This window comes from Cinclus cinclus, chromosome 4 (assembly GCF_963662255.1).
Source record: "Cinclus cinclus chromosome 4, bCinCin1.1, whole genome shotgun sequence".
NCBI classification, from domain to species: domain Eukaryota; kingdom Metazoa; phylum Chordata; class Aves; order Passeriformes; family Cinclidae; genus Cinclus; species Cinclus cinclus.
Genome location: NC_085049.1, coordinates 24,810,848 through 24,836,793, shown reverse-complemented (window position 1 = coordinate 24,836,793; position 25,946 = coordinate 24,810,848). Strand labels below are relative to the sequence as shown.

At 39.1% G+C, this 25,946-nt stretch overlaps 1 protein-coding gene across 1 annotated transcript in view; it reads right to left on the bottom strand.

The window, feature by feature from the left end:
* The window catches only part of SCUBE1 (signal peptide, CUB domain and EGF like domain containing 1), a 185,764-nt gene that overhangs the window by 134,742 nt on the left and 25,076 nt on the right, over positions 1-25,946 (bottom strand). The window contains exons 3-4 of the mRNA XM_062490920.1: positions 19,826-19,954; positions 1,169-1,303 (exon numbers count right to left, since the gene is read on the bottom strand). Of these exons, the coding sequence (XP_062346904.1) occupies positions 1,169-1,303; positions 19,826-19,954 (264 nt within the window). The remainder of the gene's footprint in view (positions 1-1,168; positions 1,304-19,825; positions 19,955-25,946) is intronic.

The window sequence follows — 25,946 nt, the reverse complement described above, 5'->3', positions numbered from 1 at the left end:
ACCTCAAACATACACTGGTTCATGTAGCTTAATTGCATGTTCTTGTCATAATCAAAATACTTAAAACTTAATAATCATGCTAAAAAGTAGACCAATATATTCCATAGTTTCATGATTCTGAAATCACTACTTGTAACAATTCCATTTAAGCAGACACACATAAGCACACACCTGCATTTCTGAGATGCTGCTTCATAGCAAAACTATTATTTTGCTTTCTTATCAACAGAATGACTAAACTCATACTCTCTGTTCAAGTATGATTTTCTGGTCAGTATTAGTCACTTAAAATAGTTCAGAAGCATCTGTGTGGCCTGCTAAAATTTACAGCATGCTTACTTTGTTGATCACCAGTGTCATCTTGCTACTTCGTCATTCTGCATTGCTTATTGGTAAATGAGCTTGCTAGCATATATTCCCACTGCTGCCAGGGTCACAGAGGCCTGAATGAACACCAAGAGAGTCCACTTAATTGCACAGATTTATGACTATGTTGTTTTCTTTTCTCCCTTTCCACTCAAACTTGTCTTCCATGTATATAGAAAAGAGAGAGGCTTATTCTAGTCCAAAATAGCAGCAGACAAGGATCACAGTTTTGCAGGGATTCTTTGTCTCTATTACTAGTGCATATGCAACAGAGAAATTGTTTTTTAATCCACCTAGGACAGGGTACTGAACCAAAGGAAAGTCCTGTGTCAATATAGATTCAACCATGATCAGTCTGCAATGAAGTAATGAGTTACATAACTGGCAAAATCCCTGTAACCTGTGAAATTTACTGAACTAATGAGTTGCTCTTTTGGATTTAAGATACCATGCTTTCTAAGGTGAAACACAGGTGCACCATTATCCAATAAACAGATTTTTAAGTTCTGGAAACTCAAAAGAAAGTTACCATTTGAAAAATCTGTCTCTGCCTGCACAAAGAGTCTGCTGTGTGAACTAAGTATAATTTGTGTGTCAAACCAAAGCCTGTTTCTTTGTCTTATTTATGGCTCTGCTACAAGTTTGGGTAGCAGAGGAATCAATCAATTTCAACCAACCCATAAAATGATTTTGGGAACTGTGGAGATTAAAAAACAAAAAGCCCAACAAACCCTTAACTGTTTCAGCTTTTCTGATTGAACATGGTTATCTCAAGAGCACATTTTACACACTGAAAACTTACCAATGGAGCGATGAATGCAGGTGTGCTGGTTATCACTCAGAAAAAAGCCCTCTTTACACTGACATTCGTAGCTACCCATAGTATTTACACAAATCTGCTGGCAGCCTCCATTGTTATCCAGACACTCATCAACATCTAGAAGACAGAAGGAAAAAGAAAATCAAGATAACATACAGACTTAGAATATAAACCTAGAAGAGTGAGGAACACACAAAAAGGCATGCTGTAAATTGACCTAGTGAAGATTACCAAAATCAATTAATCCAAGTTAATACCTTTGATTATTTTTCCTGCATCCTAGTCTTAAAGTTAACATGAAAAACAAAACAAAACCCCAGATAGTGTGGAGAGGAATCCCACAATGTCTTCATGAACTCTGAGCTGCAAATTGATTTCCAATGCACAATGAACATGAACAACCTAAAAAGGCTGTGACCCCATCTGCCAAGTGTGCTGTTGCACTCTGTCATTCCCACTCCACTTGGAAAGACATACTTCAGGTCTACAGTAATTTCCAGCAGGGGTAGCAGGCAAACACAAAGGGCATTACTGGGTAAAAAGAGTCTTTTCAGAGTTCTGGTCTTGAACAGAACAGCATGTTTCAATTACTGGAGTCATAACCCCCTATTTTGTCAGTTTGTTTAATGTTGTTTAGTGAAAAGAAGGCTTCTTAAATCTTAAATGTTTCATGTCTATATTGTCATTTTAATAGGCAAATATATAAAACCACAAAGGCAGCATTAGCTACTGGCTGTTTTGAAGGCCTATCCCCTATCACTTCTCTTTGGCATAACTATTTCTATGCTGTAGTGTTTAGCAGACACATATATATCAGCATTGGGAAACCACTGTCACTATGAGGTATCTGACTTTGCAATTCTCCTGTTTTGCTCATGAAAGTGAGTCATATCTATTTTTTGCTTTTTTTCTTGCCACCTGAAAATTTCATGTTTTCCTTTTTTTTAATGAAGACTCTTCAGCCAGTTAAGTTATTTCACATTATGTGCCAACATGTAGGCAATGGAGTTGGTGTGTGTTTTGCTTTCATTTTATTTTTGGAAGATGCAAAAAACCCGCAACAAAGCTAAATGATTCACAACACTCCAAAACTCAGAACAGGTGGCACAGCTCCTGCAGAAATTAATTCCACCAGGAACGGCCACAACACACTAAGGTAAACCCAAGCTGCTTTTGCTGGTACTGTTGCAGCTCTGAATGCTGGGCTGGGTGTGAGCTCCAGCAGCTCGCTCAGCTATCACTGTGCTGCCTTCGTGTGACAGCAGTTGTAGCTCTTTCTCACAGAGAAAAAAGCTCTGAGGTAATTACTGCAGCACCCAGGGAAACCAGGCAGTCTCATTCTGTCTTGAACTACAATATAAAGTGTGTAGACAGTCCTCCCTTTTTTATTTACCAGGAAATGTTAAGCACTATTGACTCAAATTCTCTGTATCAAAATCCCCTTGCCCTCAGTTCTTACTCTTTTCCAGATCTGAACATTTTCATGACTCCATCAGAGATTTTGGGAGTGTGTAGGAAAAGTGAAAGCAAATACTTTCCTTGCCTACCACTACACAAGGGAGAAAAGAAATAAGATAACTTGGTTAGACCCTTTCTCTGTCAGTCAGCAGGCCTTGCTGACCTATCAGTGCCAACTCAAACTTGCTCCTTCAGAACAGCAGCCTGGAATCAAGATTCTCCTCTCTGGAAAATTAGCTGAACACTTACTGAAGGACTGGAATCAAGATTCTCCTCTCTGGAAAATTAGTTGAACACTTACTGAAGGAAAGTCTCAGATGGTACATGCACAAACGCCAAATTACGCTACAAAGTATGTGGTCTTCCCAGAGCTCTGTTTATGGTATTGCAAAGTAACTCAAACAGTTGCCTTTCAACTCTGATGAATAATCTGAAATGAATGCAATGACTTGTAAACATTTTTCTGCTCTTGATAGTAAATGCTAATGACTTACTTCCATAAAGAGGTCAATTAACCACCTAGCCCAAAATCCATATGCTAGAATAAAATTATTACAATCAAAACTCTTTAAAAAGCTTTTCTATGAGGAATTTATTCCAGTTGTGTTCAATTACTTGCCTCAAAGTAATTTTAATATGCATTTATGAGAAGGACTTGAAGGCAGGAAACAGCTGGGATCTAGGACTACTGAATCTCTATACTACATGCCTTGTAATGGATCTTGGTGATGGTGCAGGACTTACACATTCTCTTCTCAGGTCTCAGTCCTACTAGGGTTAGGCTTTTTGGAGCACTTTGTATTACTGCAGCCTTAAAAGGCAGTATTGCTTATTATCACCACACCAAGAAATCTATTGGACATGGATGACTGGAAAATATTTATTGAATTTTCACTTGGTAAAACATTTTTCCAATAAAGCACTTTATGATCAGCCTATCAGTTTATTAATAACCCAGTTGAGAGAACAGTATAAAATAGTCTTCTGAAGTTATGCAAGAGAGCTCAATCGACTCCAAGAAGCTCAAGTTTTGGTAGATCTGGCAGAGTGATTCCTTAATGTCTCTGAAGTTTTTCAAAGCTCACAAGTGAAATACCTGCCCAAGCATTTCTTTCTTTCATTGTGCAATTCTCATTCAATACAGCTCAAGTTATCCACCTGAATGTGGAAACATTGGTAATGCAGCATGGATGAGACTGAATTTTGAACAAGATTTTCTAGAGATTAAGTACCACATAAACAACAAAATAAGCAGTCAGGTTTTCCACAAAGCTATTTCAGCTCCAGTTTTGCTGGATCTCTGCAAGTCAAACATGGTTGTTGACTGTTTTGAAAAAACTGAGGGTAGATTCTCTGGAGTTTTAATTGGTACCAACTCTGTGTGACAGTTTACACCTGCACCCCAGGGGCCTAAAAAAATGTCAAAAAAAGTGAAAAAAGTCACTTATGACATAAAATCCCTTCACTCAAACATCTACTCTCAGCCCCAGCTCAAACCAATTTCACAACTTCTAAACTGAACGAACACAAATATAAGCTTCCTTGATTTATTACTCTATTCTTAATAAAACAGAATTTTTCTCTTATTTTAGAACAATAGATAGGTCTTCTTTCATAAACTTTCACACAAAATCAGGTACCACTGATCATTCAGGACCAGAGTGTCTCTCTGAGGACGGCAGCCTCAAGGTAGTAGGGGCAAGACTCCATTCCTTTAAACTGGTGTATGGAAAAGTCAAATCCATTTCCAAGCCTCCTTAGATGACAAAAATTTCAGCTTGGTCTCCCCATCCAACAGTGTGCTGATTCCTAAAGTAAAGTGCTTACAGGACAGCTGAGTCTCAAAACCCTACTGAGGCAGGAAGATTTCAGCAAGTTTTTACAGTCCAAACTGACAAAACAATGCTAAACGATTCTCAACTGAGCTCAGCTCAGATGGTTATTCCACATGGCTGCTCCAACCCCATCCTCAAAAAGAGGATGAAGAACTAGTAGGGAGTGAACACATCTTCTTAAGCCATTCTCTGTAAAGCTCATCACAAAGAACTGACCTGTGATTCTGTTTGCTAGAGACAACTGCTGCTGGAAGCACCTAGAACTAGCTCAGTTTCTACAGCTTTTAGCTGCTCCTTACCAGCACAAATAAACATCTCAGATGACAACCAGCACAAAAGCAAGAATTTCTGCTACTGAATTTAGACTAGTGACAACCTTATATTTGCAGGGAGAGGAGCCCTTGGACTTTAGATTGGCCAGTTCTCATCAAGGACAAGCAGGACCAGGGCAAGAGCCAGCTCAGTGAAAGGCTGAGAAAAGAAGAGGATCATCCAACAGAGACAGAGAGATAATGGTTGCATAAATGCATACATATATAGCTATATCTATATATCAGAAGCATTATGTAAATTAATGCAGATTTCAATTTGCAAAAGACCTCTAGCTTTTTGGCCCACTGCCTTCATATAATCAAACTCGTATTCTGTACCTTAATAAGATGAGATCCTCTGGAGAGTGGCAGTGTGGAACAGTATCAAAGGGTAGGAAATATTACAGTTGATAAAGATGAATGGTTTATATATTAAATAAACAAATGTTTTCAGTTTCTCATTTAATTTATCTGATGATTTTTTCAAATTAACTTCACTGGTGTTTCACCCTGATCTGGCACAGAGCTTCCTGCAGCGTTTGGCCTAAAGAAGCTCTTCCAGCAAAGTGTCCTGTTTAGATACCATGGAGGGAAAAAGGTCTGCTAAGGGTACCTGAAACCAAAACCATGAGCAGGAAGACACAAAAGTGGAAACGCTACACAGAGTCAATGCCAGGAACAGTACGTCCACTGTTTTCTTCCTCTCCTGATCTTGTCTTCCTTCCTTCTGACATCTCTCTTTCATGTCAGCATTTTCATAAACACTTAAGCCCCTCATAAATCTGAGTCTTCAAAATTTCCAAAGCATTTGGGAACCATAGTAAAATGCACTTGCTGTAGCACCCAGACTTCTAAAAACAGGATTTTGACTCACGATCCAGGCAGCTGATCCTGCTATTTCTTTTCCTCTAAGCTACTCTTGGAAAGTGTTCGAAGATGTCTCTAAGATGCCATTTTACCAGTGCAGAACATTGTGACAGAGAGATGAAGCACTGATAGCAGTACTGCAGAGTTTTCTCAAATATTAGCAACAAAACACCACTTAGGATATTTTGCATTTTTAAGGGAAAAGATCAGCAACCACAGGCTTGGAAAATGGAGGTGCCTAATTCTGGAATTTTAAAATTGTTGTATTCTGAATATTTCTAGTCAGAAAGCTGGCTGAAAGTTTAATTAAAATAAAACAAACCAAAACAAAACAAAACAAAACAAAAAAAAACCAACAAAAAAACCCCAAACACATTCCTGGATTTACTACAGTCATAATTACACCAAAATCACACCTCGCCCAGCATCTCTGGGCTCTGACACTATCCTTGTAGCTGACACTCAAGAGAAGACTGTAAAGATGGGACAGAACCATTGCAGAAATGTTCTCTCAGGTTTCAGTCATCACACACCTATCCACTTTCCTGAATCACTTCCTAGACCACTGTCCTGCATTGTCCAGGATCTTTCCTGTGTGGATTTCTCTAATTTCCAATGAGCCAAACATGATGGGGCAATTAATTCTGCAATTCAATTATGAGATTTAAGTTTTTCATAAAAAAGACATACTTGTGTTTATTTTTAAAATGCTGCTTCATAGTCTGGATGAATGCCCCCAGAATCCATTACTGTGAGAAAGAGTAAATATTCATTCACTACTTGCTTTTTCTGTGTTTTTCCTGATCTTACAAATCTCCCTTAGCCTCATACTGTCTCTCTCATCTATTCTGAAACCTGAAGCACAGCAATATACAAATAAGACAATCACAGAAACAATTCAAATGACTTCAGTATATCATGTTTAAAACAAAATGTGCTCATTTCTAGGAGTTAACCTTTAATGACAGCAGCATTAGGAACACACTCTTCTCACTTCTCTAATCCTCCAAGTACCGTGATGCTCTGTTGGAGTGGGTGTCTTGGAAGATGGGATCTCAAGATACCCATGTAAGCCCAAAGAGCAAATCTGGCATGTAGGAGTGGTATCAGATCAGAGACTGAAGGCAGGTGCTCCTGCTGGAACGCTCCTACAAGCAGTGACACGCTGTGAAGGTGGGGAGGGTGATCCCTTGCATCAGCTGAGGGGGCCATGGAAACAAGAATCACTGCTAATTGAAAAAGCTGCCAAACCATCTTCCTTATATTGACTTTATATAAGCAAGCAGAGAGAAATATTAGAGGCAAGAGACATTGCTACCTAGGTACACAGCATTTGTATCTCCAGCTGATCTGATATTGGCCGTCAAAAGCTGGACCTAAATTTCCTGTTATTTGCACAAGGCTAGATTTTACTTTTTGTCCCCTCCTTTCAGAAACTGGAACATCTGGTAAAGAAAAGGTAAAAGACCACCACAGCCTTGAATTAATTCACTCTCACAGTTGAAAATATATTCACTAGAGCCCTTGGTGAGAAAAGATGCATTTGCAGAAGATTGATCCTACAGTAGTCAATGTTAGCTGAACTAGACATAAAAAACACCCCCCAAAAAATAAAAAGTGTGAAAAACTACCTTTCCCTGAGAAATAAAGCACATTTTACAGACCAGAAACATAAAGAAACAATCACAAGAATGCTCTTGGGTGGTGAATACTACAATCATTCTAAAATAACTGATTAATTGATCCCTAGAACCCCTCTTTTCTTATGTACAAGGACAGAACCCTTTAAGTGATGGCTGTGATCTGTCCTGGAGAATTCAGTCTTTTAATGGGCCACAATCACCTATCCACTCCCACTGAGCACCCACTGACTGGGCTTCTTGTTTGCGAACCGTTTCTGTAGCTATTTTGTGACACACAGTGGAATGTCATAAATTTCACAGTACGCAAACACGGCAGAAATGCAGCTGCAAGACACTTGCTCTGTACAGCCTAGGAAACATGCATGTAACTCACAGGTTAACTCTGCTGCATGTGACTGCTGCCCATGTGCTGAGCTGAAGGTAAGGGGCCCATGGATATTGTGTGGATGTTACATCAAGTTCAACTCTCTTGATGTTGCTCGTTTATTCCTTTCTTAAAAAGCTGGGCACCGCTCTCTGTCCTCTTAAGAGCTAAAACCCTTTTCACAGCCTTTAGCATTTCCAGAATAAACATCCACGTTCCTGAATGTGACTTCTTAGTTGTAGCTTCTATCCTGTCACAGATGACCTCCTGACAACAGTGCCTAAACACAACAAAGTTCCTGCTCGATTATTTGTTCATGTTATCCACTCTTCTGATTCAGGTTTTAAGACAATTCTGTGTGAATCTGATCACACTTCTTTTCATCTGTGCCACTGTCTAGGGAATGCCAGCAGCCTCCAGCTTGGCATGAAGCTCTTTCTGTGAGGCAGACATCCACAGCCCCATCAGTATAAGTCTACAGTTCTCACTGACATCTAGCTGTATGTAGGCATTCCAAGAGGCAAATGGATTAACATTACTCCATAAACTAGTGGAGAGAAGCTAATTACAGATACAAACAAGCAGCAGACCAGATCAGTTGAAGGAAAAAATTGAGATAAGTAAATTATTTAGTCTATTATCATAATGCCCCTTACTTTGTCTTTTTCCTCAGCATCATTAACTGCTGCAGGCTGAACTGAACTATCCTTCTTCCAGGATAATTACTACTTATACCTGCTTCCTTTTACAGTTACTTACAAGACCTTACCAATATTAGAAAAATCTGGCTTGGGTTAACTCAAACCTGCTTGTCATCATTCTTCTTGCTGTTGTATTGCTATTATTGTTTCAATAATAAAAGATTTTGCTGTGGGTTAAAAAAACCCATGAAACTTGACATGACAAAATGAGACAGTATCTCCATCCCAAGCTGGCAACATTTTCCAGGTATATACCACATGAAGTGCTTCCTTCCTGAGCTCTAGAAATAAAAGCCTAAAAATGGATAGATTAAAGATTTTCATTATCTATTGGTAACACAGGGGCATCTCTAGAGTCAGATGAGTGATTTTAATCTAAGCACTGCAGCAGCCAGTAGACTATGAAGTCATTCTTATGCTCCATATGAATAATACTTGAGGTCCATGAAAAGTGGAAGAAATGAGAGAGTCTCAAGCACAACTTTCAATATGGTGAAATAAGAACTATAGTAGGAGCAGAAAAATATTGGCTTATTCAGGTAAATTGGCTTAATAAGACACATGACTACTCATTAAACTTTTGGAGAACAGAGAAGTGCTGAAAATCCTTCCTGTAGGTAATACCAAAACAATCACATTTTCCTGAAATGATCTCCACTGGTGAAAATTGTTTTATAAACACAGCCTCAGTTTCTGAATAGTTTCAGAGAATGAATGCTTCCTTTGGCACAAAATGTTTGGGCAAATGGGCATTTTTGCCACCTGGGAAATGAGTAGAGCATTTCCACTCTCCTAAACATGAGCAACACAAAAACCAGTATTTAGAACAAATATTTTCTCTGATTTCTCTGGACAGAAATACCTGAAACATATTTAAGATATTACAGCAAATAGTAATATTTTTTTAATATGAAATGGCAACACTAGCTTATCACTCAACCCAGTTGTGCTGTATCACACAGTACAAAGCTGGACTGGTTGGTTGGGGTTTTTTTGACTACTTGGGTTTAAGAAAACAGCTGGAAACTATGCACCAGCTAAACAGCAGCCACTCATTAGAGCATGTAAACTGCAGTAAGTTGTGTTAATGCTAAGCAGCTCAACAGATGGACGTATCAGCCACATTCACCTCTTAAAAAGAGAGACCAGCATTGCCCTGAGCTGGGAATTAGCAATGAAAAGTAACAGCAGTCAAAAAGCCCGGCTTCAGGAACATCATATTTATGTAGAAAAGGCATGAATTTAATAAGTTTGGAGCTTGGTAGTGTAAAGCCAACACAAGCAAAGAACCCAAAATAAATCAGAACAAACAATCACCTTAACTCCACCTTCCCTGTAAAATTCACCAGACCTGTATATTTTCGCCAGCACTTGGGAACACATAAATGGATTTCTCTATAAGCTATATAATAGCATGCAATTTTTAAAGAAAACAACCTAAGAATTCTTACTTAAGAGTACACTGGAGATCATCCAACCTCTATGCTCAGGCAGGGTCATCCTAGAGCATATTACTCAGGATTGTGACCACATGGCTTTTGAGGGTCTTGCACAGAAGGAGACTCCACGCCCTCTCTGGGTTTCCAGTGCTCAGTTGCCTGCACAGCAAAGAAGTTTCTCCTCATATTCCTCATAGAACACTTCCTGTGTTGCAGTTTCTGCCCACTGCCTCTCATGCTGCTGTTTGGCACCACTGAGAAGAACCTGGCTCCCACCTCTTGTCAGGGCACCCTCCATGTAGATACTGACAGACATTGCTAAGATCCTCTCTTGGTTGTCTCTTCTTCAGGCTAAATAGGCCCAGCTCTCTCAGCCTCTCCTCATAAGAGAGATGTTCTAGACCCCTGATCATTTCCACAGCCCTCTTCTGGACCCAATCCAATAGATTCTTGCACGTAAATTAATCTGTGAATTATGGGAGTGATGCAGAGCTTTCTATGGGCAACTTATTCCACTAAAAGCCTTCCCACCTTTTACTCTGAGATATCTAATATTGGTTGTACAGAATCTCAAATCAGAGGGAAAACTGTTTACGTGTTAAGGCAAATGGACTGACCATCTACTGACAAATTCTGCAACTTGAAAGCCCTGAGGTCCCACTCAGACATGTAGCCTGTGTGAAATGATGAAGTGGACATTTGCTGGAATCTACTCAAAGCAAAACTCAGTCCTTGCCTGGGGTATTAATGTAATTTCAGAGCACAAGAATGAGTATTCACATTCTTTCAATGTGCAGTCATTAACAGCCTGAGCCTGCGGTCCACTCAGGTTTTATAGCTTGGAGGAGTTCTTCCAGTTATTTTTAAAGTGACTAAAGCTAAGTCTCTTAGACTTCCCTAAAATGTTCATACAGGGAGTTTCAGAGTTTTTTGTAAGTACTGAACAACACTTGGTGACATATAGCCACTCTCAGGCCTATTTAAGGAAGCACAGCAGTTGTACAGGCAGCAAAGTATCATGACTCATACCTGTTGTGCACACAAAAGTTTTGATGCACTGGGGCCAGAGTGCTTAGCATCTTATCTAGCAAACTCTACATGACTGGTCACAAAGTACAAATCCAGTCCCCCTAAATCCTTTCACCTCTGTCATACTTGTAATTTTTATGTAGTTTCTGATTAATTTCAGAAGCAGTTTCTTAATTATGCCTTCAAATAAACAACACAAATAATTAAATAGTTTCTCAATTTTCACAAACATTTTTGCTCCATCATATAGCACAATATGGACTCTTATTTATTTAACAAAATATATTTTCACTCAGAAACACAGAACAGATAAGTTTGGCAGGAACCCCTGGAGATCATCTAGCCCAAGACCCCTGCTGAAGCAGAGGCACCTGGAGCAGGTTGCACAGGATTGTGTCCAGGTAGGTTTTGAATCTCTCCAGAGGAGATACCACAGCCTCTCTGGGAAGTCCGTTCCAGTGCTCTGTCTTTACTCTCATAGTAAAGAAGTTTTTTCCTTATATTCAGAAGGAGACTTCATCTGTTTCAGGTTGTGCCCCTTGTCCATGAAGATATTTGTATGCATTTGTAAGATCCCCTCTCAGTCATGTGTCCCCCAGGCTGACCAAGCCTCGCTCCCTCAGACTTCCACAGAACCGGATTCCATTTGGTTCCTCACAGGAGAGATACTCCAGTTCCCTCATCATCTATATAGCCCTTTGCTGGTCCTGCTCCAGGAGCTCCCTGTCCCTCCTGTGCTGATGATCCCAGAGCTGGACTCAGCTCTCCAGATGTGCCTCCCGGGGCTGGGCAGAGGGGCAGGATCACTCCCGGACCCTGGCAATGCTCTTCCTGATGCTCCCCGGGATTCCATTGGCCTCCTTGCCCTCAGGGCACTGCTGGCTCAGGGACAGTTCACTGTCCACCAGGACCCCCAGGTCCTTCTCAGAGCTGCTCTCCAGCAGGTCACCCCAGCCTGTCCTGGTGTCCAGGGTTGTTCCTGCCCAGGTGCAGGACCCTGTCCCTGCCTTTGTTGAACTTCGTTGGGTTCCTCTCTGCCCTGCTCCCCAGCCGGTCTGGGTCTCACACAATGGCAGCACCTTCTGGTGTGCCAGGACACTCCTTACTGTTTTGGATCATCAGCAAATGTGCTCTCCCCTTCACCCAGGGCCTGATGTGTAAGAGGAACAATACTGGGGCCAGTACTGACCCCTGAGGACACCAATGGCTACAGACCTCCAGGCAAACCCCACACTGCTGCTCTGCTGTTCAGTCAGTTCTCAATGCACTTCACTGCCCACTCAGCCAACCTGTACTCCCTGAGCTCACCCACAAGGATCTTCCATCATTCCATCACAGAAGGCTATCCAACTGGTCAAACATGATTTCCCCTTGGAGAATCCATCATATAAACAAAGGGACAGAGGGCACCCTCAGCAGCTTTGCAGATGACACCAAGCTGAGGGTGCAGTGACAATCCAAAGGGACTTGGACAAAGTTGAGCAGTGACTCACAGGAATCTCATGAGGTTTAACCAGACCAAGGGCTGGTGCTGCCCCTGTGTTGGGCACGTCCCTGTGTGTGATGGATCCAGGCTGGGGATGAGCAGAGGGAGCAGCCCTGGCAGAAGGACTTGGGGGTGCTGTGGGTGAGAGCTGGCCCTGCCCCAGCCTCCAAAGCAGCTTCCAAAGCTTTGATAAATTCAATGTATTTTATAGTTTTTCCCTTAAGGTATACATCAATATATGCCACACCGGCTCAGAAATTTGCTATTATGAGAAAGTTAAGATGAATTAACAAAAGACACAAAACTAACACAAAATAGGTAAAGCAGTAAGGATGCAGAATCTCTGAGCTTGTTGAACCAAGACACTATCTACAGCCATATCAGACTAAGACCATCCATATGGAATTTAACTTACAAATATTAGCTTCACAGTCTAAGCTGCTTATTCTTTACTGAGTGTTCCATGTAGAGAAATCTCTGCTGTGATTGATTACCTCCTCCAGGGAGTAAGTATTTGGGGAAAAAAAACAAAAATAAAAGGGCTCAGACAACAAGAAGACTTGCAGAGACAAGAGACTGAGATTGATGCTGCTGTCACACAGCTCCCAGTTTCCTAATTTATTATGACAGTCTGAGAATCTAACTTCATAGCTGACAGCCACCAAGATTTATTCTACACTTTTGATTATTTCCCCATACCTAACAGAAAACTTTGGTCTATGCTGATTTATACTCTCACTGGTTTTGGTGCTTCTCAGATCATATTGGCTTAAGAAAGCAAACATATGGCAAATTAACATGTAAAGAAAGTTGTATCTCGATTGAACTCCAAAGATTAATGTGGGGTGACCAAACATTAGAGTACTTTTAAAGGGGGGAACTTTATACGGAAATAGAAGAAGCAAGATAAAGAAAGCAGTGCTCAGATCCCAGCTTCAGAGAGGGCTGGATACTGAAGATCTTTCCATTAATCACAGAGAATTCCAGATTTTTACTGGATGTTGTAAGGTCATCAAAACTAAATTATTATAATCTCATCTTGAAAGAGAGATTTAATCTAATTTTCTGACTGCCTGCTACCACTTGGCACCATGGAGACTTCCACAGGACGCAGGCAGCCAAGTAACAAAAGTAAACACATGTATACAGAAGTTGCATATAAGCATCTAATAAAGAATTGTCTCTAGAACATTTACATCCTAGCTATCCATATTTCCTCAGCACCTAGTCATCAGTCAGCACAAACTGCAGAACATCAATACATGTTCCAAAATCTGAGTTGTGCTACTGTACCATGAAGACTGGATACTTTAAATTGCTGTGATGAGTAATAGCTGTTCTTATTAATCTATTGTACAGACCAAACAAGACTGGTAAAATATCCGAAACCGGAAATATGGTAAAAATCAGTTTGCTGAAGAACTATATCAGAAAGCAAATTTCTGTGTTACTTGGGCTTGTATCTGAAAACCAAAGAACTTAAAAAAATGCTTTCAAATTTCAATTCTGCAGGAACACATTTGTCACTACAAGGCAGTCTGCTGTGCAATTCATAGCATGGATTTGTGTGAATATGCTCACTACAGCTTGTTTTGGGAAGGTTCCTAAATACCAGAAGTTACCCTCATCTCAAGGCTCTCAGTACACCCCAAGGACCTGATGACCATCTGTCATCTTTTGCAGAAAGGCAGAGCTCACAAGGGTTTAAAACATGCAGATAAATGTGTTGTTAAACTTAGCATTTCAACAGTTCTCATCTTGTCTATAACTATATATTTTATAAATTCCCATTCCCACCTTGAGGCCCAGATCCCCCACAATCAGAACAGCTCCTTGCTACTCAGCTACTGAAACCTGATTTGGGGTCGGGCCTGCTTCTTTTAAGGCATAAACCACCTGCCAAATGAGTAAGGAGTTCAATATTTTGATTATTAACCTTCTTGAGAAAAATACCGTAATTTTACATTAGTTTTAATAAAAAATGAAGTGTTATAAAAAGAAGGCTATTTGGTGTATTCAACCTTCCTCCATCTGCCAAGGAGCTTGGAATTACTAACCAAGAAAATCTGAGAAGAGTTTATGACTAATAATATTATTAGATGCCCTGCTAATGTGCTAGAGAAGGACAACACAACTGTCAGCTCACCTAATAGTCTTCTGGAACTAGGAAAGAAGGGCAAGGAAAACTGGAAGACGGCCAAGGAAATGAACCATATTTCAGCTCCTCTTTTAAATATTTGTTTTATGAAACTAAAAACAACTTTGCAAAAGCTGTTTAGTTTTATATTTAAAAAAATGTTAATATTAAAAAATCTATTTGAACTGTCAGGAAACAAAGAAAAATAAACATCAGGAATACCAGCATTTGCTTGGGAGTTTAAGCAAGCAACAATTGTGCACAGCTGTCAGGAGAAGAAGAAAAATACAGCTAAATTAAAAGGAAGACACTGGTCTCTTTAATCACATCAGTGATTATGCAATCCTGAGTTATGTGACACTTCTGGACAAGATACCTCTGGCAGCTTCAGGAACGATTTCTCACACATTTGCAGATCTCCTCCCATTTCATGTTGATAGTCAGATGAGGCCACAATCCCAAGTCCCAGTGTGTGTCTGTTTGAACAGCAGGGTAGGAACAGGTAGATTTTGATTTCTAATGGGTTTGGGTTTATTTTGAAGAAAAAATAAAAAAACAAATCCACATAGAACACTGGGACATTTACTGAAAAATGATTGAATGATATGATATGATATGATATGATATGATATGATATGATATGATACGATATGATATACATACATTTAAAAGTTGGACTCAATGATCTAAAGATTAAACTCAATGATCTGGGAGGACTTATCCAACCCAAATGACCCTATGTATATACTAATGTTAGTTTTTTCATCTTAGTCAGAGTGCAGATTACTAGCACCCAGGCAGGAATTAAGCTTGCATGCCAGAGTTAAACATCTTCTCTCTTAAAATAAGCCAAGAGATTTTTAAGGAGCACTTCAACACAGGCACTTGGGTTTAGATCTTAACCTCAGACCTTAGAAGAAACGAAATTGTGTGACTTCAAACATGAGCTTATACAGTGATTTGGGATCCCAAGGTCTATTTTACAACAGGTATCTCAAGGCCTGTGCCTCATCAACTTCTGGCTTGTCAGAAGTTTCTCCTTTAGCTGCAGGCTCCCAGATGTCCAGCTGGAATTGCTGCTTTGCTCCACCTACCAGAGCTGGCAATCAATGCCACTTCCGGAGCAGGTTCAGATGTTCCAGGGAAAGTGCTACCTCTCCTTCCCCACAGGCTTCCATGTGACTTAGTCACTTTGTGAAGAGATGCAAAGTACCACCTGAGATCAGACAAATCAACAGCTAATTTCCATTATTCAGGCTGGAAGATCAGGCCTTCTGCTCCAAGCACACCTTCGAGGCTGTGGACACAGCCAGGACTTTGCTATTCAATTCACAGCTGACACTGTGCTTGTGTCTGCCACACTTGTGTCTGCTCAGCTCCTGCAGAGAGCTCCATGGAACCTATCATGCATGTTAGGAATTGCATTTCTGTCCTGATTTCTGACCAGAATTTCTCTCTGCTTCCCAGGATTCTTCACAATCAGACAAAAAATTCACTACTGAAGAACTGTAAACTATATTGAATCATCAAACCCCACTTTTATAGTTATCTTCAGGAGGTCTGACATACAAAAGGATCAACTGAGATATCATATTACAGATGTCCAAACTTAGTAATTGCTATTTTTTCTGTAAGAGAAACCAAAGCTACACAGACTATTTGAAGTAAAAGCAGGGATGCAGAAGGGTAAGGATTCTACTCCTGCCTGTGGTGTAGACATAGAAATACCTTCCTTGTGTGAAGACTGAGAAGTAACTTAATCTGTTTGTCCTAGTTACTAATCTATAAAACACTGAAAATTGTATTTCCCTTCCTTACAGGACTTTCTGAGGACAAATTTGTTACAATTTACAAGGTATTAATGCATGTTCCCACAACAATTAAGACCACAAAAAAAACTATAAATAAAATAAGCATGCCTCTGAATACAATAAATTTTTTGTCCATGCTGCTTTGCATCTTTTTTGACACTTTTTGAGAATAGTTTGCAACCATCTTTAGTATGCTTACTTAAAAGCAGAGGACTTCAGAGAACTCATCCTAATCTTTAGAAAAAAGAAGAGTTAGGAAGTGTGCAGCCTGGGACCAAGAACTGCTCATGCAAAAAAGCAATGCTTATTCACTCTTTAAAGAGTGACTATCACAAATCAGACCTAAGGAGAAAGAAAATATGACAAAAACCCCCAACCAACAGACAAAAAGGAGAGATGAAAGAAGATCATAGCTATTGGTATTTATATCAGAGGAGGAAAGCCTTATAAAACACCCCAGATTTGTATTTCATGTTCAAGAAGGGAAACCATATTTCAAACCTACTATATGAGACCAAATACTAGTCTTGCATCCACTGAGCAAAATTTAGAGCAATTTTTTAGAGAAAACTACTGCTATTTCAGGGGAGGGCAAAAAAAAAATATTTTTAGCTAGACAAGGATATCAGGAAGGAAGGATATCAGGAAGGAAGGAAGGAAGGAAGGAAGGAAGGAAGGAAGGAAGGAAGGAAGGAAGGAAGGAAGGAAGGAAGGAAGGAAAAAAAAAAGCACTTAACTTGTCCACAGCATCTGCTGTAATTGAATACTCCAAGTTTGCTATTTATAAAGAAGATTTTAATCATGCTGTACTGATGTTCCCAGAAAGACATTCAGTGAAGATTTATAAAGGAATGCAAACCCAAGAAGAGATGGCTTAAGATTTTGCAGAGATCTCAGTCAAGCAAGATACACAGAAATCCTCGTGTCAAACAAGAAATGCAGAAATTCTGATGCAATCTTTTTCATTACAAGGATTAATTGAGAGATGAAAAACACTCTTAGTAATCTTGTGAAGCATCCTTTGTCTCCATAAAATCCTTGAAAAACAAGTGGTTTCTCAAAAAGCAAGAACAGATGGAAACCAGTGGACTCACCAAAACTTTAATTCCTTTCAATGCCTAATGTCATCATGGCGAAAAAGAAAATCTTTGGAATAAGCAAACCAATTTCCAAAATGTCATATAATTCCTAATTTAAATTTGTATGTACAAATACAGGGTTTGTTTTTTGAGACCTCACTGCAACTTCTTACTGCATTTACATATTTCTGGTAGCATAAGAGAAGGGAAATAAAGCTGGTCAAGAAGGGAAGGGATTAGAATGCTCCCTTTTCAAATACTGATACTCTATTAATGGGAATAACCAGTCTATCACAACAGCCAGTATAGCTGATAATGCCAGCAAGTAGGTGGGGTGCAAATAATGGCAGAAAAATGCCATTAAAAAAAAAAAAAGTTCTTTGTTTTCTAGCAATGGTGTTCCAAATCTGAGTCAGCACACAACAACCAGCCATAGCAAGACCGGCATGGTCACTGTCACAATTAAAATCGTCAGACTAAAACCTTACAAGCAGACATGTTGGCCCTCAGTTAACTTGTTCAAATTTCAAAGAAGCAAGGAAGGAAGAGGGAATGTGCCTTGATTCCCTTTGCAGTGCCAGTAAGTAAAACCAGATATTTTACTAAGAGATGCTAAAGGCCACTCATTAGTTGCAGACACAACCTGCCCAGCCCATGACCTCAAAATTAGAAAGACAACTGTGATCTCTTTTACTGTCCTAGGGTTGTACATTGAGACAAAGGGAGATATTTGCTATTATTCCCACTGTAGTCACCTGTTTGCATTGTTGTTGACCTTTTTTTTTAAATTTTAAAAAACCAAACCAAACCAACCAACAAACAAACAAATAAAAAACCCACCAAAAAAAAAATCAAGTGGCTGAATAGAAATTAATGAAAATAAAATTAGAAGTGTGACTTTCTCTGTAGATTTAGCCTCCTCATTTCATGACCAGAGAGCAGTAACACAGACAGCAGGTCCAAAAATAAAAAACCCCACAGCTCTCCTCAATGGCTCATCCTTGATCAGGTCACTCCTATTGCTGTTCATGGTTCAAAAGGGCTTTTCCCTACTATAATGGGAGTTGCTTGGATAAAGTTGAAACTAGCGAGCTGTATAAAACAACACATACGGTGTTTCAAAAGTTATTTGAATTCCAAATACCTGAACTATTTGATTATGTTTGTGGCCTTTTTTAATAAGAATTTATGAATATTAGAACAGAGTTTTTCTTTATTTTTAAAATAAATATTTGGCTAATCTTTGTGTAAGAAATACGTCTTTCACCTTTAATCATTTGACCACCTCAGGCTGAGGCAAATAAATCTCTTTTAGTCTGTTCTATAACAAATGAAATATGGAAGTTTGAGTTAAACCCCTGTAAATGGCCAGGATATATAATCCATCTGAATAAGTATTACTGTGTTTGAAAACAAATGCAGAACAAAATACATCTACTGAAAAGCTAATCAAATCCTTGCCCTTAAATCCTAGTTCTTTCACAGCTTCAGTTAGTGCAGACTGGTGATACTGGTTCACTGCCTCATTTCTTGAATTTCATTGCAAATACTTCAATTTTTACCAAAGTAGATCTGCAGCTGACACAGAAAAAAGCATCCCTTTTACACATTGTTTTATAAGCATCACCTTGAAATTAACTTAGGACTGTACCAAAACGTGGTCATTGCATTTATATTGGGAATAGTGAGAAAGTCTCTAAGCACCAGAATTTAACAAAAAATTACCAACAAGTAAGCAGGTATGGGAAACTGGACACAGCAATGTAGGTTCATTTCCAGGTAACTGGTGTGAAGAAATTTCATAACAAAAACATATATTTATGTAGCTTCTAGGACAAACCCCATTCTATTTAAACCAGAGCACTGGCCATGAATCAAAAATACAGATCCCCAAATCCTCAGACTGCCGAAGCAATGAAGATCCTGCAACTAGGCTTTGCACAGTCAGTGGACAGTGTCCCTCCAGTTATCAGATTAGTGTTTCCTCTGCCCTGTTTTATTGTCCAATTATTCCTTCCTTGCTTACTTGTACTTTTAACATAACATAATTTATGTTCATACACCATATCCTAGAACTGTATTGCCTGAAAAGGGAAAAAAGGGGAGGGCAAGCACTAAAGAAATGACTGGGATTACACAGGTTGGAAGAAACAGACAAAATATATCTCAGTGTATTTAACATATTTAACAGATGACTTTCCTTAAAGAAGCAGCCCAGGCATCCAGCACAGGCTTTGGGGGTCAGGGTTCTCCTCAGCAATATTAAACATGGGCATACTGCTTTGAGCCTGTCGAGATTAAGAGTGACAGCTGTAAGGGTCTGACCTAAACCACACTGGGGCCAACACACAGGTTTAAATGTAGGTCATTGTGTCAAGTCTTTACTGAAGAGATGCTAGAGGATATAATGCAGAAAACAGACCAGGCCTTCTTGCCACAGCCATGAAATGAAAGTTTCTTGCCACCATTCAGTACTTACCAAGACAGTTGTGGCCATCATGGGCTAACATGAACCCATCGTAGCATGTACACCTGTAGTTGCCTGGAATGTTGATACACTCATGGACACAACCCCCATTGTAGAAGTCATTTTCACACTCATCGATATCTAAAACACAAGGGGAGGAAAAATAAGCTTTTGTAAAAAGGGAATTCTAACAATACAGAAAAATTTCTCCAATGAGCATATTTTCTGCATGTCCCTAATCTTTCTTTTAGGCTTCTCTTACCTACTTCATCCAACACATGGTCAGGGACTGAATATATGAGGGTCGTATTTGTCTGAAAAGCACAAGCCCATGTACAGAACACTCCTTCACAAAATAATTGGAGCATCATCACAGTAAACAATGTCATGTTGTCAAAAATTAAAAAGGAACATTTGATTTTGGTGCACTTTATATTTAAAATGCAGTTTTTGTTTTCTGTCTTCAAAATCATCAAGCAGAGAATTAGTGAAACCTTTGACTTACAACAACTATGTGAAGCATACTATTAATATAGCATGAGACAAAAGTATGCCATTTATAACAAATAAAATATAATCTTCAGTATTAATTCATACCACAAGACCCACAAGAAGTCAAGTATTTTGTTCTCAGAAAATATGATAGAGTTGTTTGGGGTTTTTTCACACTGACCTGTATCTGAAATAGGATCATAGAAGATGAGAGATGAATTCTGCTTTAATTACAAATAATCCTGTCATGATCTTCCCTCGCTCATACAAAAAAGCCAAAAAAACCCCAAACCAAACCAAACCAACAAAAAAAAAACACAAAAAAACCCCAAAAACAAACCACAAAAAACCCAACAAAAAACCCACTTCTTCACTCATTCTAGAAAATGCAGGCTTTCTTCTTTTTATATTTGACTTATAGATGGAACACCAGTATCACAGTCACTCTTGTGAATAATTCAGTGGTGCACATCAACCAACCAAAAATACATAAATAATTAAATATAGCCTCATGACTTGATAAGGATCAGGTCTAAATTTGTGGTGTGCTGCACCGAAACACACAGCTACTCTCCCTAAGTTAGGCAGCACATGATAAACCGATAAAGTTATCCTTTTAGAAAATCACCTGTTAGTGTATCAGAGCTATCCCACCATTACATTTCAAATGTGCCTTCCACTGCAGAGGTGATTGACGTATTTCTGAATTAGGTTCATGTTCACACAGATTTATTTTTTTTTCTCCTTTTAAAAAATACTCCATGAAAAGCTTTTGCTACCTGGCATCATACCCAGATGCAATTCAAAGAGGGCAAGGTGGTTTGAGGAAAACCAGACTCCTGTGAAGAGCAAGCTCAGACTCAGCCACTCAGTGCTTCCAGCACTTCTGGCCCTTGAATTGAGGATGGTGGGGTTTGTCCCTCATCGCACAATCTGTGAGAGTAGGGACAGGCTTCTCCCAAAGTCTGTTCCGTGTCTTCCCCTTCATGTTGGCCTCCCCCAAAAATCTACCTTAAACTCAGAATTCTCCAAGTCTCCATTCACCTGCCTTCAACAGCTCAGAAGTCCCCCTTCCACAATCTCCTCAGCAGCTTGAGAAGAGAATTACAAACTTGGCGTTATCTGCAAAACCAATTGGCTATTTTGTAACTCAGCATTTGCATTTGGCACCACAGCAATACCAGAAATAGGAAGCTGGAAAAAGGATCTTCCAAACAAATATACAACCTGCTGCTTAAAGGCAAATTTCCTAGCCTTTAAAGCACTGCTCTTTTTCAGAAAGTTCTCATTCTTTACTAACAATTTTCATCCATGAGTTGTGCAAATGCCCACTCAGCACAGCCTGTAGTTGTGCTCTATCTTCCAAGACCAGTATGACAGCAAAAAAAGTTTTCAAAAAAAAATTCTGCGATTTTTCTTGAAAACAAGAACCTGCAAGTCAAGTGCTCATTCCAAACAACCTGCAATGCAGTCTCTGAGAAGCTGGTCTCATTAGGTCACAGCTCCATGTGCCTGGGTCCATATTCCCAAAATGTTACAGTCTGCTTTCCACTCAGCAGAAATTTGCAGCTTCCATAACTGTATACAAATATTTCCAGAAACCTCCTGTCGTTCCCTACAGGCTACAGAGAACAGGAGCTCTGCAAAAACAGAACTCTACATTAATGCCATGTTTTAACAGGCCAAGTCAGTACTCAAAAAGCATCTAACATGATTCTGATGTCAGATGTATCAGGTGTTCCCCTGAGGACACTCAGAAAAAATGGCATCTTCATTTCAAGGTTTGTTCTTAACTTTTATCCAGCAATAAGTGTTTTCAGAAGAGGGAATTCAGAAGGAGCTGTTATCACCTGTTATATTCCTCAGCATCAGAAAGCCAAGAGTTGAGCAATTAATTCTGTTTTTTTTCAAGCAATGACTCAGAGAGCACTATTTGTTTAAATAAGCAGTGGGAGAGCCTTGAAAAGGGGAAAAAAAAAACCCAAAAAACAAAGAAATGTGAAGCCTTTTGAATGACTGTCCCTTATATAATACTTATTTCTAGAAAGCTGTACTGTGATTAGCAGCACAAAGGAGGGTGCAATACAAATACTCAAGTTATGGAAAGGGTAATGCAACAGATACAGAAACCACAAAAAGAGCCAAAGTAACAGACTTTTTGCATCTTGTTCTCTCAGGAGTTCAAATCCAAACTAATACTGCAAAAGGATTAGAGAATTATTTCTCCTTTTTGCACTCCAATAGCTACACAAAACTACAAGTGGAACCAAACATTCTTCCTCCTTTTCAGAGCCATGTTGTGGGTTTTTTGATATTTCTTCCCTCCAAAACCCACATAACTATTTAAAAACTTCACCTGGCAGGCTGACTGGATTTTTTATCTCTAGTATACTTAGCAAAAAAAGAAGGGGCTAAGACTGGTGAATTTACATTTTGAAAAAAAACAAAGCAAAACCACACCAAAATACCCCCAGCCCCTCTCTCCCCTTCAAAAACCCCAAACAACAACAACAAAAAAGCCAACAACAACAACAAAACCAACAAAAAAACCCCAACCAAACAAGAAAAAGTCACAAAAACATGCACAAAGCCTAGAAAGTCTAAATGTTGAACATTTTCGAGGCTCCAAGTGTCAAGAGAAATGCAAACAATGTGACCACTACTCCATCTTCTCTTTTACCTGGAGGAAGAGATTCTTTAAAGAATGCCTCAGTGTGGAACAACTATAATTTATGGACAGAATGCTACATCTGACGTGCCAGAATACAGCTTCCCTAGTAAGCTTCATAGAGAGTAAAAATAATAGGAATACATTCAATCACATAAAATCTGCAGGCTTGCTCTTCATTTAGTCTATTGTAAACCTCAAAATTTGCAGGGGCCATATTCATTCATTTCCTTTTGGTTAGGTCATACCTATTATTCTTTTTTCCCCCTATAATTGGTAGAATTGGGTGTTAATTGAAATCTCAACTATAAACACCTATGAGAAATTATGCTTTCCCTGCTAATTTTGTAGCTTTCACTATCCTTAACATTTTTAGCATTTGGTAACTTAATATTGTCTTTCATCATGAAGAAACTACCATACCAAAAACAAAAGCCAAGAGCTAAAAAATTAAATCTAGATATCCAACCATGAAATTGTCATGGATGTAGGTGCATCTAATGATGAATTGCCAAGGTTTTTCAAAGGGAAACCTGAAGTTGTATCTACACTGGCAAAATACTTATAAAGCTTTCAATTCCTTAAATTCCAGCTGTTCAGATAAGGAACTCTTGGGGTGTTTAGTGAAAAAATCACCCTAAAAGAAAATGGCAGTATTTCCACTCGAAGAGAAATTAATTTCAAGTGGTACTACAATGGCAGGAATCACAGGAGTCTCAGACAAGAATTAAATGCACCACAATGATTAAGAAGGTGTAGAGGCATTTTTAGTACTTACACAACTTGCCAAGAACCTCTTTGAGCTTAGAATATTCAATAGAGACAGCAACTCCCAATCCCAGGGCTGGATGTAAGACATCCTCAGATGCTAGCAAAATAATTTTGATCATCTTCTTCTGGAACTGCTGTGGAAAAATTTCCAAAATCCACAGCTTGTTTCTAAAGTTTTAAAGTAAAAAAATTATCAGGAAAAAAGAGGAAAAAATAAACTTGCTTACTTGGGTGTACTAGTAACTGTACTGGTTCAGCTGTTTACAAAGATGAAAGAGGCTTGGAAAATCCATCCTAATTCTTTCTGGAAAGCAGAGGTGAATCTTTTTGTTACTGTCTGGAAGTAACTCTTTGAGCACATCCCTAGGGAACACAGCCATGCTCTGCTACTGTCCTCAAGGAGCAGTGGTGTTACTTAAAGAACAGCTATACAAGCACTCAAGAACTTTTTAAGAAACCCCTAGACAGGTATCTGAGAAAATCTGAGGATGTGATACCATGAGGATGTGCCATAATTTACAGTCTTTGTATTTTAGTTATAGGGAGAGATTCTGAATCTATCTTCTCCAAGTGACCTTATTCTTTTTAGTCTGATAGGACCTCTACTTCCCATATACATAATGGGCATGAATCTTCTTTCGTTATTAGAGGTGAAACTGATCCTCCCCCAAGATTTGTTTAATTTGTGTATTCTGCCACAAAAAGATGGAAATCTCACATGCCTCACAAGGCCACCCTGCAGAGAAGCAGCTCTTCCAGAAGCACGTACAACAATGAAATGTTCAAAATAAAAAAGAATCAAACTCTTCTGCTTCCCATATCACAGTATTGCATCCTTCTGTTTCAGCAGAGAAGACACATCAGCATGCAGTAACTAATGTCCACAAGACAAATCAAACTGTAAAACAGTGAGGAAGTTGCAAAACGGCTGGTTCCCATTTTGTCTAAGCATTTTCAGCAGTGTAATGAAATTTTCTTTGTCCTAATCATCTTTTCCAAACAGTAACCAGGTCCCCTAGAAGGTGGCACAGAATTTTTGCCAAGTAAAAAGTCTACCTCCAGAAAAATTCATTCCCACTCTTCATTGCATCACTTGCAATTAATTAAGTTCCTGAATGTCCAAAAATCATTCCAACACATGCAACAAACTTTGTCAGCATAGCTACAGATCATCATGGGCACAGCTACTACTGAAATCAAAGCAAATGCCTGCATGGATTTGATGAATTTTGGATGAGTGTCACAGCTAAATTGTCAGAAGAAGCCTTATGGCTATTAACATGCAAAAGGAAGAATGACTGAGGCCTCGAAGTCAGTGAGCCAAATTCAGTGTTTAGTGTTGAATTCCACAGATTTCTATAAAAAATGGGAAAGTGTGCATTGACACAATTTTTATCTTGGCATCTGTCAAGGCCACAGATCCCAACACTCACAGTGCAACAGAAGACGTTCAAAATAGGCGTGGGATTGAATAAAATCTGTGTCCATTTAAAAGTATTTCTTGAGTAGCAATATAAGAGCAAGATCTGGAGCTCATTCAGTAAACAAAAACTTCAGTTGACTTTGAAAAGAGTAATTTATGTGCTTGGACTTTTTAAAATAAATAGCCAAAGAAAGCTGTCTGCCCTCATCAACTTGTCATTTAGAGAACCACAAGCAAAAGCGATTGTGCAGGTATACTGTGCAGATGTGGAATATCTCATATAGAAGCTGGATCCATTAAATATCTAGAAAAAGAAATATTAAAATCTTTGTAAGTACATCTTGATGGATGACACCATGTACTTCTGCAGTATCTAAAGAAAAAATATTTATATTCATCTTCGTCTTTCTAACTGCTTTAAACAAAATACTGCCAGAAAGACACTATGGAGACAGTAAATAACACTGCCCTTACAAACTTGACAGGAAAGAAACTGTTTTACCTTCTTGCTTGAAGAGGGGTTGCTGCTAGCCTCTACAGAGGGCAAAGCATACCAGATGCAAAATTCTCTTTTATCGGTTGTCTTCTGCTAAAAAAATGTCATCCTACAGTTCTGCAACAGCAGCATCTTGCCTGCTTATCCACAACTACTATGCAAAAGTACACTGCAAGACACTGGAGCCCATACTTCCATGTAGTAATATTTTTCACTTTTATGGCTTCTCTACTAAGAGCTTTCAAATATGTTATTGATTCTTTATCAAAATTTGGTCACTGTT